This window comes from Ptychodera flava, chromosome 11 (assembly GCF_041260155.1).
Source record: "Ptychodera flava strain L36383 chromosome 11, AS_Pfla_20210202, whole genome shotgun sequence".
Lineage (NCBI taxonomy): Eukaryota > Metazoa > Hemichordata > Enteropneusta > Ptychoderidae > Ptychodera > Ptychodera flava.
In genome coordinates, this window is record NC_091938.1 from 8663416 (window position 1) to 8689682 (window position 26267).

The 26267-nt window shown below is 38.1% G+C and overlaps 1 protein-coding gene across 1 annotated transcript; it reads right to left on the reverse strand.

The window, feature by feature from the left end:
• Positions 1-307: 307 nt before the first annotated feature.
• LOC139143446 (ly6/PLAUR domain-containing protein 1-like) lies at positions 308-26063 on the reverse strand. Its single transcript, XM_070713776.1, has 3 exons — positions 25673-26063; positions 5633-5767; positions 308-3943 (listed from the first exon to the last, which is right to left on the reverse strand). The coding sequence occupies exons 1-3, from the start codon at positions 25752-25754 to the stop codon at positions 3657-3659; spliced, it is 504 nt and encodes a 167-aa protein (XP_070569877.1). The 5' UTR covers positions 25755-26063; the 3' UTR covers positions 308-3656.
• Positions 26064-26267: the final 204 nt, after the last annotated feature.

Genomic DNA, 26267 nt, shown 5'->3' on the forward strand with positions numbered 1-26267 from the left:
AACTGTTACACGATAAAAACATGTACATCTGGGAAAATGACACTTGGAAAAATGACTCAAGATGTACTTCTTTGTATTGTGTAGTTGGATTCTGTGTTTGGATTAATTGTAAGTCTTTGCTAAAGCATGCAGTTTTCAGATTTTTTTGAATTTGTGTGTCCATAAAGTTTTTATGAATCTGACATTGTTTGCAATAGTGCTAAGTTTCAATTTGTGTGTATTACGACATTTTTATTTCGGTCATATCATTTTTTCTGCTTTTTTAGCTTTGTTGTGTTTATTGTATTTTGCTGTTATGTGTAATGACTTCTTGCCTATTATCTGAGGGATCTTATAAAGATGCACCCATCCATAAGAAGGGGGTTCAGTCTAAATTAAAAACTAAAGACATTACAGATTTCATACTTTGACACTGTAGAGTGTTAAACACCCTTACAAATTACGAAAATGTCGCACATAGATGAATTCAATGTTATATTTAGGAAGAAAATATATCATTCAGAAGACTAACATTCATTAACAGTCGTCATATACAGAAAAATCAAAAAATTTTAAAAATGAATGTCCAAGGACTTAACAGTTTCTTCTTGATAGATTCCTAGTGCTAAAAACTATACCAAAACCGTTATTTATATTAGAAGCTATTAAGCCATGGGGCATTAATATGGCAGCCATATTTAATTTATGCAAATTATCAAAGGGCCTTTGTAAAAATTGAGCCACTAAAAGTGTTTCTTCATACCCAAGAAAAATATTAAAACTTTAAAATCAAAGAAATAGCTTTTTAATACGTGGTATATGACCGACAATGTCCTTTGTAAGAATGTTGGCCACCATATTGGATTTATGCAAATTAACAATTACCTATGCAAATCATAGAATCTCGAAAATTGTTTGTCCATGCCAAAGAAATATACTTTTAACTTTAAAATCACTGAAATGGTTTGTTTAATACGTGGTATATGACCAAAAAATGTCTTTTGTAGGAATGTTGGCCGCCATATTGGAATTATGCAAATTAATGAAGTACCTATAAGGAACATTATACCTCCAAAATGATTCCCTGAGCCAAATTACTAGTGTCAGACTTTGAAATCACTGAAATAGCTTGTTTAACATGTGATATATAGCAAATTATGTTATTTTGTTGGATGGTTGGCCGCCATATTTGATTTATGCAAATTAGACATATTTCCCCAAGGTGGATTCGAGTAAACTTTTAATATGTTGTTCTGGGTACCTCTCTGAAATGCATTCTGAAGAAAAAAATTCTGTTGCAATTTGTGGTGGGTCTAACCCTATTTTGACTGGACTAATAAATGAGAGACATTTCTTTAGGAAAAACTAGTCTGAAGATATATATATATATATATAATATATATATATATATATATATATATATATATATATATATATATATATATATATATATATATATATATATATATATATGATTTTCACTGTGCTATAACATCTACTGTGCTATGACAATGTCGACAAAGGGTCCCAACATTCTTAACTGATTCCATGGGGAGGCTGTTTTTTCTCCCAAATCCCTTTCTCTGTTAATTCTACTCGCCCTTTTAAGGGATAATAAAATTCTACCCATTCAAATACCGAAGAGCACCATAGCGATTTCTTAGCCATACACACTTATCTAACAAACCCCCAAAATAAATACCGATGTCTGTGTACATTATTGTGTAAGTCGTTCTCTGTCTATAAAACACCCACTTTTATGTGTCAGTTGAACTGTGTGATTATCCTGAAACACGATACGCACATTCAACGCTGAGAAGCGAGATATCAGTCGCACATATGTTGAACAATATCTCATATTTGAAAGGATGACATCCCAATTAACAAAGTCAGATTTTTTAACGGACAACAAAAGAGTTTGATGATATATAAAAATATCCGAAATGGAAATGGAAATTAGATTTACTGTTTCTTGGTAGAAGATGGATGAACTATTTTACATGAAGAGCGAAGATCATGCAAAATGCATCTCAAGATGATGAAGATGGTAAGAATAATAACAGCTACCGGAGCTTGAAAACAGACTATGAACGCAAAGAATGTTCACATATGGTGTTACAAGTGCCATGTACAACAATATACCCTGAAGACGAGACAACCTCGCTTTTAATTTACGCCAAGGTGTGGGGTTCGATGAAGCAATCGTTACCCTATAGTGGCACATGTCATTGTCATTGTTTTGCCGTTCTCTGTTAAAAGCGGACCTGAATATTGGTTTGTCAACCACTCTTTTCAGTACGTTACAAGATATCGAACTGGTGGACTGGACTGATGATTAAAAACTGATGTAATGCAATGAAACAGTAATTTTGTCTTTTAAAGGTATACAGTCACCTGTAATCTAAATATTCTCATATATGTTCAAAGGGGCGTTCCTTGGTATTCAAAATGCCCATGTTAGGGCGCTGTTTTTAAGAAGCGGCCTCCCGCTTAAAATCTGTGATTGGTTAGATTTTCTCTTTCCATGGTAACTACAGGTCACAGTATACCTTTAAATATCGGCGGGTCCGAGTGGAAGCTGCCAGAAAATATCTGTTCAGGTATTTTTTGCTCCCATGTACCCTTTCGTTTTCATCCGACAGCTAGGCACACTGTTTCGGCTTAGTACTTCTGTCGTTTGCGGGTGAATTTTCCACAGAAGCAAGACGTAGCTTCAACAACCTTGTGGTGTTGAACCAAGCAGAGACGTCGTGTAGCGCGCACAACTTAACTCATAGATCGTTGAAATACTGGATTTCAGACGGCGAGAAATTCGAAGTTGGCTACGTTGTCACAAAGATCGTAAATACTGAAAATAAAAAAAGTTATAGCCGTCAAGTGACTTGAGGCGGTATTATTTCCTGTTCTTTTCTCTTACTCGCGAAATTTATGATCCGGCGTGTCAGGGCAGAGAGACTTGAAGCAGCGCAACTTTGGAAAAAACCCCACTCGTGACGGTTTGTTTAAATTCAAAATGTCACCCGAGTGCTTAACCGTGCAAACAAATGCATTAAGAGCATATGCACGTGTTCACGTTTCCAGGAGGTGTGATCGCGGGATGACAAGACTCAAGATGGATGAGTGTGAACTTGACATCGACCAAGAACTGCAGATGTTTGACGCGTTTCATTGCGGTTGTCAAGTTCATATTTCAAAGTTCGCGTGAGGTTACCAATGCATGCCTTCTGGAGAATTAATCTTCAAATATAAAATTCATAATTCCCCTTTGTTTTCGGCCAATATATAATGCCGTTTATGAAAATTTATGATAACTAGACTGCTCTTTTCAAAATAGATCTTACAATTGACTTTCACTTCTAAAAAATGGATAAATAGGAAAAACGAATTAATTATTTTATATAAATCCTTCCAAGGAGGGCCTTCCCTTTTTGAAAAGCAACAAACTGTCATAACCCAACGGGTAGCGCTGAAAACCTACAGTGGCTTGTCTGCATTGTGTCTGAAAGCACAGGTTTTATTGGCTGATGCCTGCAGTAAACCCAACACTGCAGTAGACATTGTCCAACCACATTGCCACTTAGGTGTTGCTAGGAAGGCTCTGGCGACGCCCTTGTAATCACAATATCGTCACTGGATTACCAAGGGTTAGCTTTTCTGTGATGAGAATGGAAGAAATATCAACTTGGGAGACAGAACCTCTGGGACACCTCCTTCGTCGTGGTCGCCCACGACATCGTGAGGACGACGACAGACAGCAGAGCCATCGCGATGACCGTGAGAGCAGCCGTTGCCATGGTTGTATCGGATGTTGCGCTTTTGTTGCACTTCTCGCCCGTGCAACAAGAAACGCACACGAAGTCCGAAGCGCTCTTCTCGCACTCGCCGTAACTCCTCTTCCGGTCAGCACATGATGCTCCAGTTATACATCCCTTGGTCATTATCAGCGGATCGAAGTCACTTTTTCCTGCCAGAGAGACAGAATATAAACTTTATATATATGTCAAAATTACACGTCTAAAAGTCCACTCTATGTGCTGTTGCCATGGATACAACTACAATCGCCTCTGAAACGTCGCAGCATGCAAGAGCGACATCAAACATAATGTAACATTCGTAAGGGATTTTCACTGCCTGCAACATTCGTCTGGATTTCTGATTTTCAGCCATTCCCCCCCCCCAAAAAAAATAACATGACCCCCATTTCCCGTTCATATTCAATTAAGTTGATGATAATATGATAATATATAGATCGAAGACGTAAAATTGAAAATAATCAAATTAACCCCAATTTGGCGAGAGCTCGCAATGAATTCATATGGTTATAACGCGACATAATATTCACGAGACATGGCGAAGGTTAGGCAAACAATCAGTCGCAATATGCTAATGCAAGAGTAGTCCATCAAAACCCGGTGATATTGAAAGTTGCCCTAGCAGAATGACCTACTTAAAAACAGAAAAAAATATTAGGGCCAGCGTGGCGAATCGCCTTCAAAACAGCACGATCGCTAAAACCGATTGCTCGTTACATATAAATCTTAGGAAACGGAGACTGTAAATACACAAATGTTAAAAGCTGGCAACTCGAAAATTTACCAGAATTGCTCGGTAAACACTGCCCTGGAAACTGATTGTGAACACGCCGCGGTCGGTGTACTGTGTTCACAATGGGGTCGTCTTTCATGTGATCAGCAACGCCGCACAGACATATATCAAATAGGCGTACGGTTCGGCGTTAATGTTTTTTAGGGATAACACGGTTTTCGCCGTTTTAAGTATATGTGAGAGTTTTGGGGCATAGGGTATGCTTATTAGCGAGTATTTGTCTGGTAAATGGCAATTTATAGTTACCATATCGGAACATATGGTCACAGGGCCACTATTTAATTCTAATCTGTATATCATGCGGGTCGTGCTGTCTGTGGTGTGTGATGGAACGTAATTTGGCGTGGTGGTTTGCATGTCGACTATAATTTCTCTATGTACATTGACATACATATACAAGACTTTGGGGAAATTGAGAAAAAGTGAAGGTTTTTAAACTTGCCTACAAAATTTACGTTTCAAAAAAATCATTTTGAATGACTGAGGTTCTGTATTTTAAATTATCGTCATGCCTTTGGGACAAACGTATATTTTAGTTCGACTTGAACATATACTGACCAAACGTCGCACTGTTGTGGCGTGTATTAATTTTAATTGAAGCCATCGTTATGGCGCACAAACTTATTCGATGGGTTTGATGAGATCAGATGTAGCCTAAAGGGAATATGGAGAGTAAATAACAGTAACTGGTGGGGAAGAGTCAGATGTGATATACAACGAAACAAAATGTTTGAGAGAAATTTTCAGAGAAACATAGGCTTTGTGTTGCGTTTTGGCCCAATTTCCCAATACAGAACACGCAAAACGCAACCTAAAGAGCGATAGGATTGCAGATTACAGCAAATTAGGAGGCAGCTAGAGTATGATTTATGATTCGGTTTGTCGGTATGATCGATAAAATGCAAATCAACGGTGGTAGTAAAAAAAACCCCGTCATTTGCATTGGTTGACATGGCCTATTATGATTTCAATGAGGAATCGAACGGAAACCATATCTACACATGATATCATCGCTGAACCGAGCGAAATAAATGTCAGAGTTACTCACTGGATCTGTTTCCTTTGAACATCGTCTCGGTGTAGCAAGAGTCATATCCGTAAGGGCACTCGACAGTTACCGAGTCGCTCAGACACTCCTCGACGGAATCAAATCTTTCACAGCCATAACACTGTAAGCAAAAAGCTGTTGGGATAGAAAAAAGTGTGAACACTGTAAAGATTTAATAAAATTATTACGACTGGATTGAATCCGCTGGGGGCAAATTATAGATGACATGAAAAGTTCATTATTGGATCTTTAGGGCCTATTACTTCGGTTCTTTATTCGTTTGCATCTGCAGTCGACTGAAAGAGAAATGAAATTTAATATTCGGTAATCGATAAAAATGCTCTAATTTCATGGCATGTATATGTACCATACGTCTGAATGTACGTATGTATGTATGTATGTATGTATGTATGTATGTATGTATGTATGTATGTATGTATGTATGTATGTATGTATGTATGTATGTATCTGTTTTTATCAGCATAACACTTTTTCATCCATTCCAACATAAAGACATAAACAGAAATGTATCCATATGCGTACATATATAGTGTACATATAATTCATTCATTTACACATTATTGTATATATATATATATATATATATATATATATATATATATATATATATATAATGTGTAAATGAATTATTATATATATAGATAGATAGATAGATAGATAGATTGATAGATAGATAGATAAATAGATAGATAGATGCATACAGAAGATAGGACTGTTGAAGAAGTTATGTCGATTTGAATCTTCTTTACTTTGCTGAAAAGTTTCAATACAAAGCGTATTGCTTTCAGTGAAACCCCAAATTCCTCGCTCCACGTGAACTTTTATTGTACAATAATGTTTAAGTGAAGCGAAATGTTTAGGTGAAGCTATGTACAGCAAAACGTCATCAGTTATTTGCCTCAGATTGTGCTATATGTTTGCTAGCTTTCATTATTTTCAGGGATTCTGTAAATATGGCACAGCCAAAATGCACATTCATGATTGCTTTTTAAGACATGGATACCACTGATATTGATTTTTTCACGCAAAAATGGAAATCGTGTACATATTGTTGGAGCAGACGACATGACGTCACGATGTTCACAAACATGTAACTAAACACGCCGAGAAAACAAGAAGCGACAGGAAAAAGCAGGTTCACTAAAGAGCTTGAGATTCACAAAGTTTAAAAAAATATTTCATACAGCGATTGGAGTTTCTCCGTTAACCCCAGTTCTAAGGGTCAATGATTATTTTTCTGTCGGTTATTGTTTCCACAAAAATACTCGATTAAAGATAACTTCTTGCGAAATAGGCTTATAAAAAGCGATCAGATCTTCACACTATTCGTTGATGATTAATTTGGTAGTATTTTAACCGATGTCAGCGGGTAATTATGCATGTTGGTATGATTTTGGATATGTTCAAGCTAATCGTGGAAAAGGCTAGCTGGACGTTTGAAACGTTTCATCTTTGCAATTCCACAGTGAAAATTCCGCAGGTTCTTTTTCTAATTCAAAATGAGCAAAATGAGGATGTTCAAATCCGTGACCCTGCTCAAAGTGAGAACCTGAGATGAGACGGGAGGACATCCATGGTTGACGACTTCATCGGATTCGCTTCACGTACTGATTGTTCGTACAAACCGTCGAGGTCCAGCAATCACGTTTTACCGCTGTAATTTCATCAGCAGGAACGAAATCCTTTGGGAGTTGGAATCAAAGACGCCGGCGAGTAAAGAAATCGATCTTGTTTTGCTTCAACGCTGGCGTGAAATCACTGTTGCTGTATGGGTTGTACGGTGTGGACAGGAAGCCACAATGTGTATCTCTGACAGTTGAATTCATTCCGTTGTCCACTGACGAGACGAATACATTACCTGTTCATATAACTTCACTTCGGACACTCAAAGCCTGTTCTGTGCACTCCGAGAATAATGCGAAGGAGGGCGTGCTCATAAATACGATCATTATAGTTAAGATACGTCGCGTACAGCACCTCGCACACAAAGTTTGATTGCAAACGTAAGAATCGATGCTGTTTAGTCCACTTCGGCTCTACAAGAAAGGCAATTTGCTCAATTTGGACTAAAGTAATACACAAAGTATGGATTTTACGACACTAGAGAGCAAGAGATATCTTAGTGGGTGTAAAACGGTAGCATATGTAATCGAAGTTACTTGTATAATATAAAGCATTTGAACCCCTACTTAAAGTTGTTGTGAGGAACCTCTCCGTGGTTTTGCCATCGTACCCCAAAACCATAAACAGTAGAAGTGAGACTGTGCCAATACTTGCCCCTAGCATCATGCTCTGACGATCTGTCAAAGCCAGGAATAATGCTTTTTTTTGACTGCCAAAATTACTTCACCCACGTCCCCACGTTAATTAATTCAGGTATACGACCGGTACCCGTTGGACTGGGCCATGTTCCATGATTGAACATACTGGGCATATCTTATGATAATGAAGTAACTCCCATGATATTCTTGACCAATTAATAGAAGGGCAAATCTAGTGACTGACTTCACGTGTTTCTCAAACGCGCAGTTCTCCGTAATTTTGGTACGTACCCAAAACTTACGCCTAGTGTCGTGCTCAGATTTCCCATTAAACATAGAGGTTCCCGATGTAAAATAAGTATAATTCGTGCAACCTCGAAAATTGTACCACTCAGAGGAATTCAATTGCAAGTTGTAAATAAAAACTAGAATAATTTGACGTCTTTTACGTAGGTAAAACGTTGATTGCACTGTAGAAACAGAAAAAAGTTTCGGTTGAGTCGTTCATTATGCCCTGGGCTGCTAATCAGTATGCGACAAAACCGGTACATTAAAAAGTTAGGAAATGACGATATGATATCTCTCTGTCTGTCTGTCTTCTAAAATTCCCAGAGTAAGAGTTCTTGATGACGCCAAATTCCATTGATTCTGTCTAAATCTTTCTCTAACCCTTCATGACAGGATGTTGACATTGTATAACAACATAACAAGCGTACGATGCATGTGTCAATAATCAAGGTCACACCTTTCGCTTTCATATGACTGGGTTTCGACTACATTCTGCTAAAATAAATAAATTTACGTAAACACTGCACTACTTCAATAGAACTGATTCCTTCGAGGTACAGGGAATCCAGTTCAAAGTTAGTGCACGTGTATATGCATGTTTGTAAGTGTGTGTATGTATGTATGTATGTATGTATGGATGTATGGATGGATGGATGGATGGATGGATGGATGGATGGATGGATGGATGGATGGATGGATGGATAGATGCATGGATGATTTGATGGATGGATGGTTTGATGGATGGATGGATGGATGGTTGGATAGGTGGATGGATGGATGGATGGATGGATATATGGGTGGATGTATGGATGAATAGTGTTCGTATGCTCAAATATATGTTCAAGAATAGTTTTATGTGACACAACTGAATCCGAGGTCCGAGGCCGCTAACCTGTCATTTTATTACTTCTAGACAGCGAGGCGCGGTGCTATAGCTGATGTAGTTTGGGAAATTTTAACAATTTGGATACATTTTGAATACATTCTGAATAGTTCAAAGGTCACAACGATAAATATTAAACAAAGATTAAATGTTTTTCTTTTAATCATGTAGTTTTGGTTTATTGTAACCGCATCATAGTATTACTAATAGCTTGGTGGATCCTGTTTCATTGCTTAGTGCTTTGGTCTTTGGGTAAAATAAACATTTATCGTTAAATAAAAGTAATTTACGATTATGTGTTGCACAGGCTACTTGCAACCTGACGTTCATTCCATAGCAAAATAATATCGAATGACATTATCTACATATCGGATGGTTTATGATACTGAAAACATATGAACGTTGCCTTCAAAAACGTGTTCTGACGTGTACAGTAATGAATATGAACACCACAAAAGATGAGAGCATCACTGAAAGACTGAAATAAAAAGGCGAAGTTACAGGTTTCAAAAAGACGTGTTTAAGGTAGAACGCGCCTCGGGGACAGATATTCGGACTGTCAGATTTCTCTAATTCTTGTCTGATCTACCACTTGTTGGGCCTCATTTTAAAGCTCTTTGAGTAAGAAAAACATTTACCGTCTCAGTTTTTCAAAAATCCAAAATTTATTTCCCCATGGAGTTAACACAGGGATGACGGCCATTTTGAATTTCAAATCAATTTCAAATCATCGCAAAATGTTGGATCATTTGTTTCTCTATATAGTATCAAACTTTGCATGGTGACCCCCAATTTTTATTGTTGATTTGGTAAGAGTATGGTTGAAAGTTTCATTCGGAAAGTTTGAGCAAAAGCTTAGGTGTTTCACTTTCGAGGCGCATACTACCTTAAGTCTGATAAACTGGACACCGTGAAATATGTGAATTACAGTTCAACATAAATAGGGAAAGTAACGAACTGCAAGAACTGCCCCCGTGTGCAACTCATCTATACACACCCAAGAAACGGATGGTTTCACACAAGCTTTAATGGCGTATCTGTGGATTACAGGGAATCGGTTACATAATGAAAATATAATCACTAAATAATTTAACAAATTTCTCATGGCCAAGGTCCCGTTGCACCGTGTATATATATATATATATAATATATATATATATATTATATATATATATATATATATATATATATATATATATATATATATGTATATATATATACAGTAAAAATGATAACAAGTTGAACACAGGACTTAGGCGTTACTCAGAGTTTCACGCTACATGTGCTCTCTGTAGCGATCATCAGATCATCGTCTGATGATCGCTACAGAAAGCACACGTAGCGTGAAACTCTGAGTAACGCCTAAGTCCTGTGTTCAACTTGTTATCATTTTTTACCGTAAATCGCTCTGCCATACAGGTATTGAGCACTCTTACACCGTGAATATTTCCGAACTTCATATATATATATATATATATATATATATATATAATATATATATATATATATATATATATATATATATATATATATATATTATTATATATTATATAATATATATATATATATATATATATATATTTATATTTATATATATATGTTAGGAATTCGAGATATAGACGCACTATTATGTCATTTCAACGAGATCCTAACTCGAACTACCAAAAGAATGACTCGTAATAACAATATCGTTTTAATTAGATCAAAGGTGACACAAGGCCATCGACATAACAATGGAACATATTACCCCTTCATGAAAAGCAGGGCTAGATATATTTAGCACTAGTCGATGGTTTGTAATTCAAGCAAAGGACGCACCAGTTCCAGTCAACTTTGCAAAATTTTAGTGTCTGAAGCAACGGCAAAAGGAAAGGAAATACTGCATTATGGGATCTCTTACAATGTAGATCGCAAACAGCGCGTTACAGTGTTTTAAATCTGGCAACGTCAACAATCCTCGTATGATTATAAAAAAACGTGTTCATGTAGGTAAGAGTTCTTGCCGATGGAATCACAGACGCATACACAGATAGGCATGCACGTCCTGACTCGAAGAATACCAGCATTTCACCATGAAATTTCCTGAATTAGAATGGTTAATACGGTTTGTGCAATATGCATCATTTGATTCTTTCTGATGACTGCTACACAGTTTTGCTCGTTATTTGCCAATAAACAAAACAAAACCTCCAAAACAAGGATGCCCTCGAAACACAAAAGCAAACAAACTAGTACTTAAATTCAAAACAAGCATTGCAAGTGAACACGCAAGTCAACGATGGAACTGCGATGGTTGTTGGATATATCAGGCCAACACGGATGTTATTGACGGAAATCCATACATGAGCCTGTTTTATTGAGGCACGAACTCAATCTCCCCTCCATCTGAGTATTGCTGTAAATCAGCTATCACGCTGAAAGTATCGAAGCAGGTGAACAAACACGTGAAGAGTAAATCAACGAGAGTTCCGTGGTACGGTCATCATTGGGTCGTTGATTGAACCTAGAACGGACTATTATTCGGGTAATTATCGGTGATAAATTAGTATATCTCGGACACCATTTTAAAAAACCCTGCAGGCTACTGCCTACTGCTATGTTCAGATGGTAGTCCATTGGAAAAGTCAGATCACGTGGTGTTTTGCTTTTCGTCAGAATTTCCTAGTTAAGTTTGTTACATGCCATGGTGTGGGTCGATGGATACGTTTTCCAAGAATGGTTTTTGCAGAATTTGACTTCCTTTTTTAATTTTAGTGTCGGGGGTTTGGAATAAATTATTATGACACAAGATCCACTGTGATAACTTTTTGAGCCGTATCGAAATCTATCTATCTATCTATCTATCTATCTATCTATCTATCTATCTATCTATCTATCTATCTATCTATCTATCTATCTATCTATCTATCTATCTATCTATCTATCTATCTATCTATCCATCCATCCATCCATCCATCCATCCATCCATCAATCTATACATACATACATACATACATACATACATACATACATACATACATACATACATACATACATACATACATACATGTATACACAAAATACATATGCAGATTTTTCTCAAAAACGTGCAATCTTTGAGTCACTTTCATTAAAATGCTAACATACGACTGACTTGTCGTTATTTTATGAGACACCTGAACAATTATCGGTACTCTGCAAAAAGAGACATTTTACAACCCTGTTCGAAATATTGGACCTGGCTTGAATAATTAAGCTGTCGTTTTGAAGATTCCAAGTTGGAGTCGGAGTAACTTCAGGTCGACTAGTGTGGAGAGATAAAGTGATAACACGCACATAACATGATGTACACAGCAACGAAGCAATACAGAGCGAAAGCTGTTTCCAGCTCCTACATAATATGTTAGTAGAAACATGTCCCGATACGCTCTTCTATTTCTGATTGCGGCGATTTTAGCGCAGCTCAATTTTTCTGACTCGTTCCTGACGCTTTTACGATGTACTCTGCTAATAGCATCAGTCTATCCTTGTACATTGAGACCCGATAGTTCCATCGATAATTCCTACACGAACCTTATACCGAGTCCTCTAAATAGCGTCTGTTCTGTTTTCAGTGCAAAGTATGGGTCCTATGTAGGAAAAATAAATCGTAACTTCCTCATCAAACTTCTAATTTTGACGACCGAATTTACCAGAACCATCGAAAATTGAATATGCCGGATTTGCCGACTCGCCGTTACCTTTCATTTCATTCCAGAGACCATGTTATCGGAAATATTTTTCCTGCTTTGGCCTCTATAGTATCGAAATTCCAGACAGTTTATTTTCCATATGCATATGCAAATATGTCATTTTGATAGCCATTATACTGCGACTATTATCTACATATACTATTGAAAACGTTGAACAATGCGGCTCTGCAATAAGGTTATTAACAGGTTATTAACGTTTATATGAAACAATTTTCTCATGAATAAAGGAACACGCGGCCGTTCGCCCTGTAATACACAGAGGCCAGGTACCTGCACGCCCTGCAGATACAATTAAACGTATGGGAAAATGCTGTGCATTTACTATATTGTGTCCACGTCATGATCTGGTGTTTTGTGAAATATTGATGTCGTATTTAACCTGTTCACGTGTGTTTGTCAAAGCTCCGAGGCGGTGGAGACAAACCCGGCAAGGGAGACCCGATTCTGTTAAAATCTTTAAACTTGAACACGCGTACGATGAGTGATAATCAGTTATTGTCAGTAAAATTAAAACACAGTTTCACAATACTTTTATTTTATCTACACAAATGTCTCCTCCAAGTTCTCTCTTTCTTTCTATGTTCTATGTCTCTTGTTCTGTCTCGCTCCGATCAGTTTGTTGTCAACACTTTCATGCCTGTTCCTGAGTGCCTCTGTCTCGAGGAACACGTTAACTTGCCACGCTATCTTTACCTGCACGTGATAAGCCCGTTTGTCAGCCCAATGCACAAAGAGAGCTATTCTCGCACTTCCCATCATGTATGACATAAATCGATCGATGCTCTCTTGTCGTTTTTGGCGTTGTTCTCTGAGGCGACGGCCGGATGACTGTTTGATCATCGCTGACTGAGCTCAGTTTGATAATTTCGTCATTGATTTAAATAAGCCGAGCTAATTATATGTGAGTTAAATAAGGAATTTAAAAAAAATACCGTGCGCTAGACTTCTTGTATACATTATATCTTTTTCGCCATTTGACGCTGAACTAACAATTTTGATGCCATACGCAGTATACGCACATCTCTATTTATTTTGCCTATTCCTCTGCGCTCACTAAAATATATTGATGGCGACTTGGTGAATATCTGCTGTGGGTATTCGTATGAGATTCTAACAAATAAACAGCAGGTTAATATATAGATAAAGGTTTGGGCTTCCCAGTGATATGTGATAGAGACGCGCCAAGAGAAGGTCGTCAATACCGCACAATGGCGGTCGGACCAGTGTAGATGGACCAGATGAATAATGCGAGATAACTAATGAACACAGTGTGTATTCGTTCACCCCAGTGCCGTAGCATATTCTAGTAAAAACAAACAGTCCACGGTTGGTAAAGTCAAAGTTTAATTTGCGTTGCACAATATGAGCAATACAAACATATGCAGATAACAAACATAACACCCCGGGTGGGCAAGGGAAATTACAAACATCTCAATCTTTGCGGACATCCCTTCAGATATAGCAGCTTCCGTGTTGACCCGAAATTCTACAGAAGTCTAAAGTTCATTTATATAATTTTGACAACGCTCAACTCTTTGTGGACGAGTTTAATTCTTTTTCCCTTCAAAGAAAGTATCTTCAGACTGTAAAAAAAGCGCTTTCTCTATGACTAATTACGATACATAATCGGTATAATCTTCCACATTTTTTGTTCAGAGATGGTTATCTTGCACGGCGCTGTCATTGGTCAACCTGCGATTATCAACGGCGGTTGTTCTGTCGGCATTGAAGAGAGCAGACGACAGTTTTTACAGTCAGTGCAGACGATAGTTTTTAGATAATAGATAGATAGGCATTTACGACTGCCTAAGGGCGGTATGCGTCTCGAAGTTGAATTACTTGAAGTTTTGCTCAAACTTTCCTAAGGGACATCAAGTATAGAAATTGAGATGGGGTTCATGGTTCATGGGGATCATGGTTCAATTTTTTTACTATAGAAACAAATGTTTCAATTTATAGATATTTGAAATTCACGATGGCCGCCATCCCTGTGTTAACTCTATGGGGCAATAATATATTTTTGATTTTCACAAAACTAAGACGTTGCACATTTTACTAACTCCAAGAGCTTCAAAATGAACCCACACAAGCGGTAGACCAGAAAAGTACTGTGAACATTTGAGAAAATTCTCATTTTTTGATCGGCAGGGGAAAGTTTGAGTGTCAATACTAGTACTTTCATTGAAATTTCAATGTTTTGCCCATTTTAAATACTGTACACTTTTACCATTCGTTCATATTGGTACACACGCTTTATGTATATATTGTCGGTTTCGTCAATACAGCCACCGCAGGATATCTTCAGTTGCAAACTATACCATACCAGGATAGTCTTTTCATTATAGTTTTACTTTGTTGCATTGTTCATTTGCATATTGATTATGCGGAGAGACTAAAAACTCATCGCTTTATACAAGTAAACCGACGCACTGGTTCACTTGAGGTGTAGTGGCTGGGTACCATCGTCGGCTTCATTGAATTAGTTTCGTGTAGTTCCAGATTCCCACTTGAAGCAAATACCGCACATTACAATACGAGCCTTGCCAATTCAAGACAAGTGGACGGTATAGACGAAGCCATATTTTCCATCTCGCGAAAAAAAAAATTAATTTGTCGACATACCTTACTATTTCTCTATTGCGGTAATAAAATAAATCCATATTCAATTTGAACCCGCCAAAGGTTTCCTCTGAAAGCAGCATCCAATATTAATTGCAGCAATTCATTTTTGACATACATCAATTAAACCAGTCGCCATTTTTATGTTGCTATTTCTAAAGAACAGTGTATTATTTATTGCACTATTTTACTTGAATTATTCTCGAGTGCACATAAAGATGGCTATGTACCCTGTGACGTCATGATGTACCAAGTCTGCCCTTTCATATACATGCTGTTGAGGGGTGATTGCGTGGACATAAAAGACACACTTCCCCACGGATTCATTCATATGCACAACAGAAGTATAGTATGGTATTGTGTAATTTATTACATGTCCCGATCTGGGCTCCTACTCAATATATTGAATTGTTCAGAGACATCTGGGCAGTTTGTCGGTCCGGCAGACCTTGTACCGATGTCCATGGTTCCCGGACCTATAAATAAAATCTGTGACCGGAACTACTTTGTCCTGCACTAGCTCGAAGGAAATGTGTTCTTCGCACGTCCCGTGCCTGCCTGCATACATACTAGAACATCTTGATTGGTGGGTTGAGCAATATCAAGTTTTAGGTGAGCTAGCTTCATCGGTTGCACAGCTTTTAAGAAATTGGTCATAAAAAGTTTCTCGGGTTACCAGATTGTCTTCGGGCTTGATCGCGTTCGTCTGCTTCTGTGTCAGCCATGACGTAGAAAATATTATTACGCGTCTTGCGATTCCATATCCCTAAACAAATCTTTCCTCCTTCTATTGGTGAAAATGACAAAGTGGAGTCGGAGATTACTACTGGTAGTACTTAACTTTTTTCCTTCTCCGATATTTCATTACTTTTGTCGCTTATATGCATGTGTTATAAAAGTATTATTGCTTTAATACATTTACCTGCGGGCCGAGTAGGAAACTATTTTCCCGGCGTAAGGAGGTCAAATGGTGTCTTCTCACGTCGGGCAAATGATTGCGTTATTATGCCACAAACCTATGTATTTAAGTAATAACATATAGGACTGGTCATTGTGTCGTATTAAAAGTTCACGTATCTTTCGATGCGTACTTTAATGACAGTTTCGTTACCACGACAGTGACATGCGGAACTATAGGACGTTGCTGGTCTTGTGCCTTTACGGTTGTTTGAGACTGTGAACGGTAGCTTTGAGTTGGAAAAGAACCTACAGACACATTACTAGGTCTCCATGTGGTGTGATATTAAGTACACTCACAACACACTTTCATCTTTACAGTTGGCTTGGTGAGCTTTACCTCTTGATTTTTGTTGAAATCACAAACATATTGCGGTGAATTAAAGGTTACATGATAGCCTCCGAGTCACCTTCGCTGTATGTGTGAATTTAGATATGTTAGGATTGTTCTGTAATAACTGGTCAAATATAACTGAGCCTATGCTGCCATGTCGTAATAGATTGTTGTTGCTACAGCCGAAAAGCAGATGTTTTGCGCGTTGTTTCCTAAGATGCATGACCTGTCGAGCACTTCAGCTCGCCAATAGCAAACATGTCTTTTTTGCAGTCTGAATCTCAGGTTGTAGTCTTGTTTTTGAGGACAATATACTGGTTAATGTACCTGTCGAGACTTTTTGTATGCAAATTAACACCATCCATTCACACTCACAATTGTCTTTGTTTTCGCCACACAATGTTCAAAGAACTTGTATTTTGGTGTTACTAAACGTACAATGACAGTCGTCAGCTCCATAAATGTAATAATCTCCATGAATTTAACATCAACCATCATTATAATAGAATGAAGCCATAAATGTGATGAATCTAAACCATCAATCATAGAAACCATAAAAGTACTGATAAAAACGACGATAGATATAATACTAAACATCCATAAATGTAACCAAATCTATATCTTTATGGTCATAAAAGAATTAGCACTTAAAATACATCTATTACGGTACAATATTGTTGGTAATTTGTGTTTTTGTGAGTTGATCAGTTCAATTTTACAAACACTTTGCACAGCTTCGACAATAAAAAGTTTCTCATTTCCCTATGACATCGATTGGCGAACAGAACTTCACAAAAGACGCCCACATTTCTTTTCCCAGTGGCTTTATTTTCCATTTTCCAACCTAGCGGCATTTTCAAGCCCATGGCTGACCGTTTACACAATGAACAAAGAGTCTGGCATCACCATAAAGAAACGAAATGTCAAACAGTAAAAGTGATAAAACATTGTCTCACATTTCTTTCCTAAAAGTCCCTTTATACACAAACCTTACAAACATGTTGAAATACAAACTCTAAGCAAACACTGCAGATTTTCGATCGGATTCGAACTCACAACTCACCCAGTCACCTAGCGAAGACATCATATTCAAAACCGCTCGGCAAAAACTTGAATTTATCCTATCTCAATGAGGGATTCAAGGTGAAGTCACTGACTAAGAGACCACACTGAGCTGAAGACTAGAAAAATCATAAATAGAACCTTTACCATTGACAAAATTGACGTGACCGAGTTTAATAATCAACTCGTATTCAGCGGCGTATTTCTGATGTCACGCAGCCACAGCGTTCCAATATTTCGTATCACTGACAAAGAGAGATCCGATATGTGAAGTTGCCTTCCTTTCTTTAATACATAAGCACCAGGTTATGCAGACTGAACTGCCGGTAAACAGAATGTTGTAACAATGAATCAAAGTCGCGGGAAAATTTACAATACTGACATGGTAGTCATGTTACAGTGTTTATCATTTACTCAGGATATTGACAAACAAATGATTTCACCCGAATTCAAGTTTTTTACATTAACAATTAAGTGTTTTTTACAATTATGGTTAATTTGGTAATTACATTTATGGTTGGGTGTTGTCACATTTATGGTTAACTGTTTCAATATATTTGTGTTTGATTTCATTACAATCCTGGTTGGTAATTATATTATGGTGATTATCACATTTATGCAGGTTCAAACGGTTACCAGGTCGATTTGTTCATCTATATGCCTATTTCTATATTTCAACTGTCTTCCTTTGTGACTAGGGAGTACATTTTTGCACATCTGGAAAAGCAAACAAACATCAGGAAACCATCGTGCTTCCCATAGCTGTGTGAGCAGACAAAGATAACATGGTTACCTTGGCAATCTCGCGCTAGTTTCAGTTTGCTTATTTTAATCCCCGGGGCATTTTACCGGATTTCTTCAAATGCATGAATGTAGTATCATAGTATGGATACTGTACTGTGTTGAATCAACAAGAAAGTCATATCATGTGTGTAATCGAGTGATCTGATAGGACTGCTGGTGCCGCCTGTACGCTGACATGTAATTAAGAGTACGAAATGATCTTGTTTCACTCAAATCATTAAGTATTCACAAAAATCACTATCTCTGATAAAAAACAACAACACAAGCCTGAATTCAAACCGAATACAACCATCAATTTCGTTTTGTACTAAAATTTCTGGTTCTACCTTTTGGTTTTTGATCCACGTTTGTATATAATGATCCTTAGTTAACTGATACGAGGGACATATGCACGTATAAATAGGTACGTATACACGCGCAATACAAGCTTTCACAGCTTTCCTATCAAAGGTTATTTTAGCTATATCAGAAAATACTACTTTGCGTGACTTTGTGCGACTAGATAGGCTTGGTTTTGAAAACGGGCAGTAGAATCGACCTAATCATCGTACTAGTAACTCTAGCTGGAAAGCATACCGAATGTCAATCGTTTGGATGAGATCGCATGGGTATAATATAAAACACGAAAGTGGGTCATTTTGTGGAGAACAGTCTGCTGCGCGGAAGAACAACCATATATGCATTCCATCAATTTCTCTGTACTGATCAATCAGCAAATTAATTTGCCTAGCAATGCATCAAGACATTTTACCATTTTCTTTTGTAAGTGACCTGATTTCAGGGTCTTTCTCGTTTCACTCAGAATTTCAAGAAGAGGAAGATCACCTTGTTGAGATTCTTTGCCGCCTTTTCAAAAATGTTTATTTCTCTAGACGAACTTTCGCACGTTTACTGCAAAAAATATGAATGGAATGTTTATTGGAAATTTGAAGATTATTTTAAAAGAAAGCCGACCCATATTCCTTTAGGGAAAAAATGGCAGCCACAAACACCTGATCTGAAGGACCACATCTGGTGAATACAGCGTGCAATCTGTGTTGCTATGATTCAGACATGGTTGAACGATCGGCTTCAGTTTCTGGTCTGTGTACGTCTGTTCGTTATCAGGTTGTTAACAAACCCATTCGAAGTCTGCGTAACTGAAATAATTAGATAGATAGATAGTGAGATACCAATATCTGCTAAGATCGGAATTTGACCGATGGAATAATCTTCAACGACATTATAGTTAAGTGGTTAAAAGATAGATCTATCAGTCCGAGAGAATACACAGATAAAAACATTTTTCTTAACCACTTTTATCAATGCTCAACATTAGGAGGCGTATATAAATTTTTAATATTGGAAGTTGACACATCACTTGACATAGAGATGGATCACTCTATGCTTATATTGTAGGGAAAAGCAGTCCTGTATGTAATTTATCTTTCCATTACGAACGACATTGGGAATATTCCAAGACGGAAAAATCATCGCCATCGAAACGTAGAGAAAAGAATAACCTTCATGTATTTAAAAACTTCTGCTCCGGAAGGCGTGCAGTCAATATCTCGCCGAGAAATTTCCAACCGAATCGATTCGTACAGGTACGATGAATTCGGCTGGTTGCAAATATACTTTCTGGTCTCCGGTATACAGCAAGTTCTGACCGAAATACACACTGTCAACTTGTCGACCGAAGTTTTGTTTTAGACTGGCCGCCAGCCGCCTGGCTTTTCTCGGCAGTGGGCCAAGGCGTTCACCACACGATCTACGCAACAGCCTATTAGCGCGACGGTCTGCTGATGTCTAGTCCTTCAATTTCTTTTATGTTTTGGTACTTACATACCCACAGACTTGGAGCAAGTCTAGTGTTGTTTGGAACACGACAATTTTCAAGTTTTTTATAAATTGAATAGATATTAATGCCAACAGGTTATTTCAATGATTGGCTCCATTGTTTCAACGTTGATCGCTCTGAACCACCCCTCCTCCACTAAAGCTGAAATTAAAATTATCTGTCTGCGTACCGAATTTGGCAATGACAACGGTGATTTGAAGCAATGGGGATGTGTGCGCATAGTTTCCAACAATCAAGGTAAAATGCATTTTATGAGACTATATACGCTATCAGAGGTATCTTCGCGAGCGATCCTAGGGATGACACAGGAAAACTTTATGGTCAGCCAAAAAACAAACAAAACAAACAAACAAACAAACAAAACTACAGGCTGGGCGATCCGGACGATGCATGTAGGGAAGCCTGCGACATGTAGTAAGGGAGCATTCGTTTTTTTATTGGGAGAGGGGTGTCGGTCGGTGGAACTTGAGCGACAAATGGAATGTAAAAAGCGATCCCCCCTCCGAATCAAATTTATAAATTTTCGACCCCCCAAATTCATCAATTGTAAAATGTGACCCCCCCCAAAAAAAATCATCAGATTTGATTCATTAACCCTTCGCACTGTATGGCCCTAGGCTGAAAAATTAGGCCCTTCAAAAGTGTTTGCAAGAAAAAGAGTTACCCACCCCAATTTTCATGCACAAAAAACAGCGACCCTCCCCCAGATGTCACAGTCCGTATCAATAATATCTTAATTGACTTATAATTTTCCATGTGACCTTTGAACTTTCAAAGAATCCTTTTTGAACTTTACAAATAATCACTGGGTGAAATTCCAATATCATATTGTTTTTTCAGATCTGCTCTTTCAACTATGATATTCTCGTCCACGTACATTTACATCAATTGTCTAACTCTTTTCAAGCATAGATTTTAACAGCTAGTTTTGTATTGTAAAAAAAAATATTTAAAGTTTCCTCACATACCTCAATGTACAGAGAATCAACATTTTTGGTTAAATTCCAAAATCAAATTTTTTGCACAAACTTGAACTTGTCATCGCGCTAATCTAATCAAGTACACTAATATCAATAATCAAGAGTACATACATACACAGATTTGGCTAGCTTTGTATTTAAAAGAAATTATTCATAGCTTCTCATATACTACTCATACATTATGTATGGAGGACCAAGCAACATTTCGGTGAAATTCCAAAGTCAAATTTTTTTCCACAAACTCCATACAAACCTTTATATAAAATTTGACCCCCTTCCAATCGTTGATTGTAAAATTTGACCCCCCCTAAAAAACTGTTTTGTAAAAGTCGACCCCCCTGATTTCCACCGACCCCCCCCCCCCGATGTAAAAAAGAATGCTCCCTAAGGTTCATCAAATTTCCACCAGATGAGGAACAGTTAGGATCGAATAAATAGGGAATTTAATCTTGGGAGCAGCCTGGGCTTGGTCGTTCTGTAAACTTCACACAGAATAGTCGGTGAATACTGGGTCACGAGAGTCTCAGACACAGACACGTTTCGCGAGTTCGAATTAGGTTCACATTCGAATTGTAGGATTCCGATCTTAATTGGATTCAGTAATCTGACAGACTGAGTGTATAACGGTTATTTAAAGTCTCGTTAGCCGTAAAGCCTGGTGTATTTTTCCATCAATTTGTTAAGTTATATTACATCTTTTCTTCTACACGAACAAAAGTCGTGTAGAAATTCCTGCTCTTCAACCCGTGACAATACAGCCTGTGCGTGTAATGTTTAATAGTATTGGAGACACAACTGGATTTAAGCCAATATGCGCTTCGGAAGTGAAAGACTTACACTTTTACTCAAACTTTCCTCAATGAAACCTTCAACAATTCTCTTGCCAAACCAAGGATAAACATCAGGGGTCACCTGAAAAGTTTGGTACTAGAGAAACAAATTACCGAAAATTTACCGATACTTGAAATTCAAAAATGGCCGCCATCCCTGTGTTAACTCTATGAAGAAAAAATTAGAATTTTTGATTTTCGAAAAACTGAAACGGTGAAAATTTTTCTTACTCCAAGAGCTTTAAAATGAACCCCAACAAGTGGTAGATCAGAAGAGAATTGTAAAATGTTGAGAGTCCAAATATCTGTCCCCAAGGCGCATTCCACCTTAAGTCCAGACCAGAATTTTTTGTCATCAATAACACTACATTAGTACCCAATGTGTTGTTTTTGCAGGGTTAAAACATTATCCGTCAATATCCTGTATGAAGGAAGTTTATAGGAAGAAGCAAAAATATTTGTTTTTCAGAACAAAAAAGTAGTGAAAACATTATCAAACGTTACAAGTATTTCCCCTTGTGATTTACGCGTACTTCAGAATCAGTTTTGCGCGTTTCGTCAACAGCGTGCCAAGTTAGTGAACACAGATAGAGAAAAACTTTGATCTGTGCTAAATTGTTTGATTTTAGCAAAGATTAGTGGCAGAAACCACGCAGACGTAGAATTTACTCAATCGATCTGTATTGGATATAAGCAATTTACCTGTATCTGTGCTCGCAATCACCACTGAGTGAAGCTGACATTTTAAGTGCCATGAATGTCAAATTATTAAAACGTATTGGACGTTGTGTTTACTTGAGTGCACGCATGAATATGTCTTTCAGGCTGATATCGCTAATATGGAGTGTGCATTTTTTCATTCCCGAAAAACAAAAGATGTCAACATTTTTTATTGTATTATCATGCTGTGCGTATCCTGTCTATTTTCATTCCTCCAACTACACTACCGCCACATGAACAATAATGACAACCAATACTAAATTGATAATGATACAGTCACTGTGATTCAGTACAACTTTTACTACTAAATATGTACTATTATACCTTGCCACCAATAGTAATACCCTAGGATCACCACTACCACTACCACCACAGTATCTACTACGATAACAGGCATCCTCACTACTAACACTCAGCTACAACTAGCAATACTAATAGCATTAATATTGGACTACTAGACGACAACCAGAACTGCTGCGTCTGCGCCGCACTTCAATCATCTGGACGCGCTTTTACGCCCTCCCCTACTGCCAATCCCTTAAAGGGACACAGTCGTCCAAACCTCGCTCAACGTCGTATGGGACCTATGCGACCAATGTAATCACTATATCCAAGGTACGATGGTAATTGACGAAAGTTAAAACTTGTCTGTAATAATCTACATCGTATAATTTAAACTTCAATGTTGCAGCTATGATGACGAGGTGCATCTAGATATCGTGCACGAAATACATTGTTTGTAAACAAAAAACTCGCACAGGCGCAGTTCCGACGACCGTTTCCCTTTAAACTCAGTGATTGATAACAGCTATTCTGAAATAAACCTTCATTAACTTTCAACTTCATGTCCGTTCCTTTTTTTCTTTTTTGTTTGTTTTGTATTTATTTTAGTTTTGTTTTTGTTGAAACCTGTAAATTATCTGTGTACACCACTCAGTTTGAAATACCCATTAAGAGGATCGTTTTTATTCTGCAATTTTTTCATCAGAAATTAGGCCCTATGAAGTTTTTGAAAATGACGTTTCGAACATTTAACGCTATCATTACTGTTAGTCATATATTATTATTATTATGCACATATACAGCATTATTATACACCTACTGCCGTAATGGGAGTTTGACCGTCCAATAACTTTCTGTATTTTGTATAGTACGCGGAGTCCCGAATACGGGAGACGCGCGACGCGCAAATTTTCAGGCCTAGGGTTTGTAGCAATTTTATTTCAACAATCGCGCGCGTTCAACTCACATCGCGCGTGCCGCATCCCTCAAAATTTACCATAGAATTAGTTTATACGGACGATTAATGGAGGGAGGTGTATAATAATAGGGTTATACACAAAATACGGCCCTTTATGGACTCGAGCCCTCGTCCATACAGGGCCGTATTTTGTGAATAACCCTATAGTATTGCGGCTGGGCGGTGTCATGTTTCTTTATTTGAGCAAAAAATCGCACCATATGCACGCAAGGACGTTTAACAATATACTAATCTCGTTGGAAAATAAACAAAATAAAAAAAAAACATGCCAAGACTTGGTATATCAGATCTATTTTCAACCCTAAAGGTCATAGTTCACATATGTGAGAAAGTAGACAACGAATGAGTGTGCCGACGGCTCTTTACGCACAAGATAATTGGCGACCGTGAACCTGATATTGATGACGTTGGGAAATGAACAGTTGGAACGGGAGTGTTTTAATTTCCGCTCGGAGACTCATACTCGACGCACCTGTACTTGTTTCCCAGTCATGACCGTGCCCTTCTCATGAACATCTGCCCATCTTCTGAATTTGACTGAGATTATTGTCGCCAGATTGAAAAATTCACGCAGAACGCGCCACATTTTCCATTCGTCATGGAATCTGCAATCTGATTACGAGTTTGAATTGTACTAAAGCTAGGCTAGTTTTATGTATTTTGCATTTTTTTTCGCATCTGAGATTTTGGAATCAGACATAAACCTGATTCGAAGGACCCGATATAATGCGTCGACCATCTTCAACTTAGACACACTATATACACTCAGATACCATTACGAACGCGGTCATCGCCTGTGGAAAAGCATGCGTCAGACGCACTCAACTGTTTATAATAGCTTATAGCAGAGTGTTTCGCTTCGTGTACTTCGTTTGTGGAGTCAATTTCTCCTTTATCGTCGTCTCCGAGCGCTAAAAGCCCTATCACTTTCTCTGGTGAAAGGAAATAAATATTGAAACGAGAAAGTCTGGCAAGACGAATGCACTGAATCCCTTATCATTTGTCGACTGATTCCCGTAGTAAAACGTATGTTCCGGTGGACACCCAGTTGGGGCCCCCTACTCTCATACGCCCTTCATCATTGACTGCGAACGGTGTTTATATCTCTTTCGACGAAGCACGCACTCTGTATCGCTTGTATGCATTGCAATTTTCGACAAAATTACGATAAGAAATAATTTTGTTTAGAAATATGCGATGCATTTCCCGTTTATACGATGATGCTCAAAGGTAGCGGGATATCTCGTGCCATACAGGAATTCTATCAACATACACTGCTCATACAGTCTCTCAACGACAAGGTTGCGGGCAAGAGTTCATGTTCAACCAAGTGAGACGAGCTTGCCGTCATGGATACGGTTCACTGTTTCCCAATCAAAGCATTAAAAAGCAGGCCGGACTGCTGTACGCCAACGAACACAAGGTCAACGCCTTACCGGATTACCTTACCTGGCTTGAAAATGATGAGGAAAAGGGCACAGAGACACAGAGCTACATAACTCCACGGCGTCGTCCAACCTACACTCGCCATTTTCACCGAACACAGTCACCGTGCACCGCGAACCTCCCGTCTCGTCAGCGCACCTTCGTTTTCCGGACGTGATAGTACGGTCACATCGAAAGGGAAACCTTGCAGTCGATTCCAAACAGGTACATCGACAGCACTGTGTGCACAGGACACCGGCTCAGGGCAGGATAAGGCTCACGAGATCTGTGACATTCTCAACCGTTACAGTGAAAATCTCGGTTCAGGAATGATGACACGCGTTGTCAGGTGTTCAAAAGCAATGCACTGAGCAAGGATCATCCACTGGCATTACACTGGCTTGTGAGAAATGAATTACTATTATATCACAAAGGTTGTCGTCGACATATTGGTGCGCCCTCCTGCTACCAATGTAACACAAAAAGCTCCCTATCGTTAACAAATTTGAATTATATATGTTCTCCTGCGAACAATCTCCCGTGACTGAAACTATTCTTTGAGCTTTTGACGACAAGTTCGGACATCATCCATGATATTGTATTTGAATGACGACTTTGA

Excerpts from the sequence above, each read along its gene's own strand:
- LOC139143446 (XM_070713776.1), bottom strand. The coding sequence starts at position 25,754 with ATGGCGAGTGTAGGTTGGACGACGCCGTGGAGTTATGTAGCTCTGTGT. Across the intron at positions 5,768-25,672 it reads CCTCATCATTTTCAAGCCAG|CTTTTTGCTTACAGTGTTAT; the intron begins GTAAGGTAATCC and ends CTATCCCAACAG. Across the intron at positions 3,944-5,632 it reads GTTCAAAGGAAACAGATCCA|GAAAAAGTGACTTCGATCCG; the intron begins GTGAGTAACTCT and ends TCTCTCTGGCAG.